The 6,656-nt window shown below is 43.7% G+C and overlaps 1 protein-coding gene across 1 annotated transcript; it reads left to right on the forward strand.

The window, feature by feature from the left end:
- The first annotated feature begins 1,893 nt into the window (after positions 1-1,893).
- Positions 1,894-3,826, forward strand: TOB1 (transducer of ERBB2, 1). Its single transcript, XM_010142272.1, has one exon. It carries the CDS (start codon positions 2,022-2,024, stop codon positions 2,997-2,999), a length of 978 nt encoding a protein of 325 aa, XP_010140574.1. The 5' UTR covers positions 1,894-2,021; the 3' UTR covers positions 3,000-3,826.
- The last annotated feature ends 2,830 nt before the right edge of the window (positions 3,827-6,656 follow it).

Raw genomic sequence — 6,656 nt, forward strand, 5'->3', positions numbered from 1 at the left:
TCATTTTCTTTCTCACGGGCTCAGAAAAGGCTCTTCCTGCTGCTGCTGCCGCCGCCGGAGCTGCCGGGGCTGTGAGCAGAAACCTAATGAGAGCCGACCGCCGGTTATGTAACTGCTGCCTGCCGAGGGCTCCTGCCGTCAGCCCCAGCCCAGCGCTGCTGCCCGGGCTCGGCTCGGCTCCCGGGGAAACGCTGTCCTCTTCCATTTACAAAAAAAAACAGAAAAGTTTGAAATGACCGAACTGATTTGTTTGATCAGCTGCTTGTACCACGGATCCGTTTTGAGGCTTAGAAAAATTTACAGCGTCTGCCCAGTGCGCCTTGAAAGGATCATTTCATTCCTAAAGGACGTGGAGGAAGGGAAACCAAACAGATGGATTAATAAATCATTTTTCAATGCTCCTTTTAAGCACCCAATCAGCTTTTCTGTACTGATTATGTCCCTTTTGTAAATATCTTCTGTTTGCCCTTGATCTTTTCCTTATCCCCACCCAGTGCTGATCCAGCAAACGTTTAAAGGTCGCCTTATCGTACAGGCTTTCAAACTATTCCCATACCATGTTGGGGAGAACACGAGGGGCTTGGAAATAGGGTTCCAGCCTTGAAGAGGAGATTACTCGGAGCAAGAAATTGAAAATAATTGTATTCCCATTGTTAGAGGACTTTGATCCTGACTTTAATTTCTCTAATCTTTTGTGACAGCTACACTAAATTTTGTTCCTAGTGATGCAGTGCAGAAAAACACGCTGCTAATTGAAATTCTCGCTGGGTGTTTAACTTGAGCCGAGAAATACAGATTTTGTCTCATTGGAACTTTTTGAACAAAGGTGTCTCCGGTGTACCTTTATGCCAAGGTACTGCGGGATTTTCGTCAGCAGTACGTGTGCTAATACCTGATTCTTGTCCCTTCTTTAACTTTAGAGAGCTAATCCCTCTTCTGTCCTCTCTGAAGGAGTGGCGACCATATTTTATATTAAATATAAAATGGAGTCGTGGAGAAGGAGAAAAGCAATCGGTTTTGAGGCTCCCAAAAGCCCGGTTAGCTCTAGTAACTTTCTGAAATCTGAACTATAGACAGCCTGACATATGAATTTAGTATATATTTATATTTAGTATATCTATTACATCTGATGATACAGAATAATTTGTAGAATGGGAAACAACTGTGAATTACTTTATTGTAATACTTTCAGTCATTGCTACCCTTATGGCAGAAGAATAGTGCATCTATTTTGTATGCATTGACTGCGTGATCATTTTAGCTGTTCCAAGGAAGGACTGTTGTATACGTACAGCGGACATTTTCTCTCCGGTTAGCATAATTTTGCCAGCGCCCGGTTTATGCGGATGATTTGCTTGGACTTAAAACAAACATTGCATAATTTTAGTTACTCATATGAGACCTTCTAAAGTAACTGTTCATGTTTTTATAATAACTTATATGCTTGCAAGCTTTCAAATGATGAAGACTCTTGGACTAAGACCTTTCAAGCCAGACTAATAGTCTGGTGCTAAATTTTGCAGCTGAGTACTATAAATTGTGGAAATACGGGTTGGTAACTGAACCCTTGACAGGCTGGCAGTTCTGTGATGCGTTAAGAATGATCCTTGCTGCTTTGTGAATAACCAGGCGGCAAGCGCGTGTGATTTTGGAGTGCCCCGTGCTGTATGTGTAAACACGTGCCCGGTGCATCTTCTGCAGCGCTGTCTGTTAGACCGAACGTAGTCGACATCCTCACCTTCCACAGGCATGAATATAAACAGTTTGATGCGCATTTTCCGATTTAAAATGTGATTTTATGCAGAGAGTGAAGCTAAAAGAGTAGGCCTTGGAGCTTGGTCTTATGCTTTCCTTATTTGGATGTGTTTGCTTTTGTTTTTTCTTAAAGGAACAAGAGCACTCGAGGTGAAGGATAATAATCAACTAGAATCAGCACTTTGAATGAAATTGTGTTTCCCTGTGGCATCTTAACACTTTCTTCGGGTTTTGAAACAGACTTATAACTCTGTGGCATAGCAGCTATGCAGCTTGAAATCCAAGTAGCACTCAACTTTATTATTTCCTATTTGTACAATAAGCTTCCCAGACGACGTGTCAACATTTTTGGTGAAGAGCTTGAAAGACTTCTTAAGAAGAAGTATGAAGGGCACTGGTATCCAGAAAAGCCATACAAAGGATCAGGGTTTAGATGTATACATATAGGGGAGAAAGTGGACCCAGTCATAGAACAAGCATCCAAAGAGAGTGGTTTGGACATTGATGATGTTCGTGGCAACTTGCCTCAGGATCTTAGTGTTTGGATTGACCCGTTTGAGGTTTCATACCAAATCGGTGAAAAGGGACCAGTGAAAGTGCTTTATGTGGATGATAATGAAAATGGATGTGAGTTGGATAAGGAAATCAAGAACAGCTTTAACCCAGAGGCCCAGGTGTTCATGCCAATTAGTGACCCAGCATCGTCAGTGTCTAGTTCTCCTTCTCCTCCCTTTGGTCACTCTGCTGCTGTGAGCCCAACTTTCATGCCCCGCTCCACTCAGCCTTTAACCTTCACCACTGCCACATTCGCTGCCACCAAGTTTGGCTCGACCAAAATGAAGAATAGCGGCCGTAGCAACAAGGTCGCCCGCACCTCTCCCACCAACCTTGGCTTGAATGTCAATGACCTGTTGAAGCAGAAAGCCCTCTCCTCCTCCATGCACTCTCTCTACGGGCTTGGCTTAGGCAGTCAGCAGCAGCAACAACAACAGCAGAAGACTTCTGCCCTTTCTCCTAACGCAAAGGAGTTCATTTTCCCCACCATGCAGGGTCAAGGTAGTACCAGTAGCATCTTTCCTGGTGACAGCCCCCTTAACCTCAGTCCTCTCCAGTACAGTAATGCCTTTGATATGTTTGCAGCCTACGGAGGTCTAAATGAGAAGTCTTTTGTGGATGGCTTGAATTTTAGTTTAAACAACATGCAGTATTCTAACCAGCAATTCCAGCCAGTTATGGCTAACTAAAAATAAACCGAAAGTGAAATCCAAGTAAATACTATTGTACCAGTTTAAATGCACGTACCCAAGGGTGTATCTTTTTTTCCACCTCTTGAGATTTTTTTTTAAGGCTTGTAGTATGAATACATTCAGGCTTGGTTAGAGAAATACAACATGCATCATTTTTTCCATTTGCCAACCAAGCACAAAATTATTTTATACTGACTGTACATTACAAAAATATACTCTCAAAATATGGCCTCTTACAGTATTTAAGATATAGCAAGGACGTGGCTGATTTTTTTCATGTGTATATATATATGTGCACAATCATATGTGTATATATATTAAAAAAATTGGCACTAATAGGTGGGTTTATTGGTCTTTTTCTAATTGTATAATTTAATTTAGTACAAAGTTTGTAAAATATCAGAGTATATATATTGTTTCTACAACATGGTATTGCATTTATATCTTTTTACTACAGTGATCTGTGACAGCTGCAGCAGCTTCATGTTGTATTTTTTTTACTGAAATTGTAAGATATCCATCTTAAAGACATCAATTCTAAAAAAAAAAAATAAAAAGTTGTGTACAGAATATTCCTTAGTGGTGGAATTAAAATGTACGAAATATTTGCTTTTTTCAAAAGAAACACAAATTGTATTTTCTGTTAAAAGTTTAAAGATTTTTGCTATATATTATGGAAGAAAATGTAATCGTAAATATTAATTTTGTACCTACATTGTGCAATACTTGAAAAAAGGTATAAAAGTATTTTGAGTCAGTGTCTTACATGTTAAGAGGGACTGAAATAGTTTATATTAAGTTTGTATTAAAATTCTTTAAAATTACTTGGCTGTGGTGGTCTGTGTTCTTCCATTCTGCTGAAGACGGGAGCGCTGCGTGCGTTTGTCAGCGGCGCTCGAGCTGGGACTTGGTGCCTCCCGGAGGAGCCGTGGGCAGGGGGGTGTGTGGATGCCCCGCAGGAATGGGTTGCTTTACCTAAACTTCAACGGGTTAATGGCCTGGTTAAGAACTCCCCTGCAGTTAACAGAGGGAGCTTGTGCAATTTTTCCCTCCCTGCAGCTCACTGAAGTTGGAAGGTAATATTTTTTTTTTCCCTTGAGAGTTCAGAGCGTGAGCGATGGGAATGTGGAGTTACCGTGTGGTGTGGTGTATCTAGAGGGGACTCAGGTGTTTCCGTGACATTCCCTTGCCACGTCACCAGGATGGATTTGGACTATTCTCTCGAGAGGTCCCAGACCCATGCATCAGCGTTCTGTTTCTGTATTAGGGATTAATAGCTCAGAAACCAGACTGAATGAAAGTGCTGATGTACAGCTTACTAAACTCATTGTAAACTTTCATTTTATGTGCTCTATTAAAAACAGAAATGTAATGCAGCTACAATGGGACACTCGAAGGTTTTTATCTTGGTGGATTTTACCAATTTTAACTTGCTAGCTTCTCAAAATGTGAATGTGAGTGGGAGGAGAAAGAATTTAGAGGCTGACAAAACAACTCAGCTTTTCCAGGGCCAGTTTGAAGTTGCCTCCCTTGCTCTTTTCTGTCAAACTTCTTCAATGCGTAAATCTAACAAACATCAACTTCTTTTTTGGCAGTTCCAGTTGTGCAAAGAGAGGACATGTGCTGTGCAGATAGTCCTTTGGCTCGTGACGAGGAATTGTAAGGAGTACAGGATTAAAATTACCTGAATTGCAGGAGTTTGAAGCTGGAATTTGAGGCTGAAGATCAGTTGTTTGCTGTTTGATGCGTTTGGTTTTACACAAGATCCCGCGCAGGCGTACAGCCCTGGGTTGGTGCGAGCAGAGGTTTGGTGGAGCTGGTGCTGCGAGGAGGAGGCTGGTGTTCAACAGCGCTGTGGGACCTTTGCTCTGGACAGTGAGGCACAGCCGGGGAGGGCATGGGAAGCTGACGGTGGTATCAGTTTCTACTGACAACCAGTTCAAAAGCAGTACTGGAGCGGAGGGGTGTTCAGGCATTCATCTGCCACGGCTTAACAGGCTCCTTTTTATGGAGTTTGCCATCTGGTTTATCTTTCTAACGGCACATCAGTGGACAAAGCTGTACCTAGAAGTGCATCATTTGGTATCTCATTTTAAGTAGATGATTTTGCTTTTAAAAGGAATTGGGAAAAAAATATTGGAGCAATTACTGGACGATGAAGGATGTTTGCTCTGGGTGTTATTTCTGTTTGCATGCCTGGCCTTTAAGAGTTACTGCAGTTTTACTATTTAGAGTACAATAATAATACCTGAACTGCCTGGGAGGCCGAGCAACGCTGTCCGTGGAGACCACTCTGCCTGTTCTGTCATGTTTCTATTCCCGTGATTTAAACTGGGATCGTTTGTCCAAAAGGCATCGAGCTCACCCTCTTCCCCTGCTGATTTCACTCCCACCGTAACCAGCTCTGTGTACGAGGGGCAGTGGTGAGCAGCAAGGAGGAACCTCTGAAACAAGGTTGGGTTTTGCAGCACCTTGTAATACACAGCTCCGAGTAAGCAGGATTTGTCCGCGGTGCTTTGCAAGGAGACAACCTGCAGAGAGAGCTCCCCGCTCTCTCAGAGAAGGCAACTGTGAAGATTTCTAGTGTTTTCTCTTACTCCTGAGAGGAACCCAAGATGTGTGCTTTCTGTTCAGTCTACTTCACCCACTTAGTTATCTTTTGCGAAAGTTTGGTGCTGAATTTGTTAGATCAAACATTTACATTGTGACATTCTGTGCTGACTGAGTGCCAAGTCAATCTCTGGTTTAATTTGCACGCGCCCGGGGTCCTGCTCTTGAGCTGTGCTGTCAGGTAAGTGCATTTGCTTTGAGAGGAAGGACCTAAAAAGGAGTGAAAGGGGAAAAGGAAGCGTTCTCTCAGTTGTGCAAGTTCTCTTGTATTTTCTCTTGTGAACGTGTGATTTTCTTCCTCAAAATTGCTGGTGTAAGTTAAACCTCGGAAGATGTCTTCAATTTACAGTGAAGAAAAGGATAAAGCCGCAAGCGTGGGTCCTCCTTGATGCTGCTTCGTGCATCTCGTCTCCTCACTTGGAGTTCCCACCCAAGCACCAGTTAAAAGCACTTTTCGTCTCTAAGGCTCGCTCAACTCAGCCCAAGTTGGTAGCTTTTGACAATCACAATCTGAGATCCGTGACATCGAGCTCGGAGGCACCTTGGCACGGCAGGGTGAGAGGACTCGGTGGACAGCTACGGGCTGGGCTGCGTTTGTTTTGGAGGTAGACAGCAGACCCTAATCTTGATCAGGAGTCTAGCAGCGGTCACCAAAATTAAACTGATGTGGTTGTGTCTGCAGAGGAGCTGGCTCACAGGTTCCTGCTGTGGACCAGAGGGCAGGGGCTGGCCTGGCGCTGGACTCGCAGTGAGTACTAGTCTTGTAGTTCTCTTACCTTCAACTAACCTGTCGTGATTTATACAGGTCGAGGACCGGGTGTAAGCCACAGAGAGATCAATCCTGCCTTCCCGATGCAAAATTAGAAAGCTGTTAAACAAGACGATCTCTTGCTGCAGAGAACATGGCAGATGAACCCGCAGAGAGAACCCAGCCCCAGCGCGGGCGCCTGCCTGGCTGGCTGCACCCGGGGCTCCCACCGGACTGCACCCTGCCAGAGCCTGGTAGAGGCACCAAGCGCCGCTGCGTTTCTGAAATATAAAATA

The sequence above is a fragment of the Buceros rhinoceros genome, unplaced genomic scaffold (assembly GCF_000710305.1).
Source record: "Buceros rhinoceros silvestris isolate BGI_N320 unplaced genomic scaffold, ASM71030v1 scaffold5678, whole genome shotgun sequence".
Classification (NCBI taxonomy): Eukaryota; Metazoa; Chordata; class Aves; order Bucerotiformes; family Bucerotidae; genus Buceros; species Buceros rhinoceros.

Bases quoted from the DNA above. Each gene is read 5' to 3' on its own strand.
- TOB1 (XM_010142272.1), top strand. From the start codon at position 2,022: ATGCAGCTTGAAATCCAAGTAGCACTCAACTTTATTATTTCCTATTTG.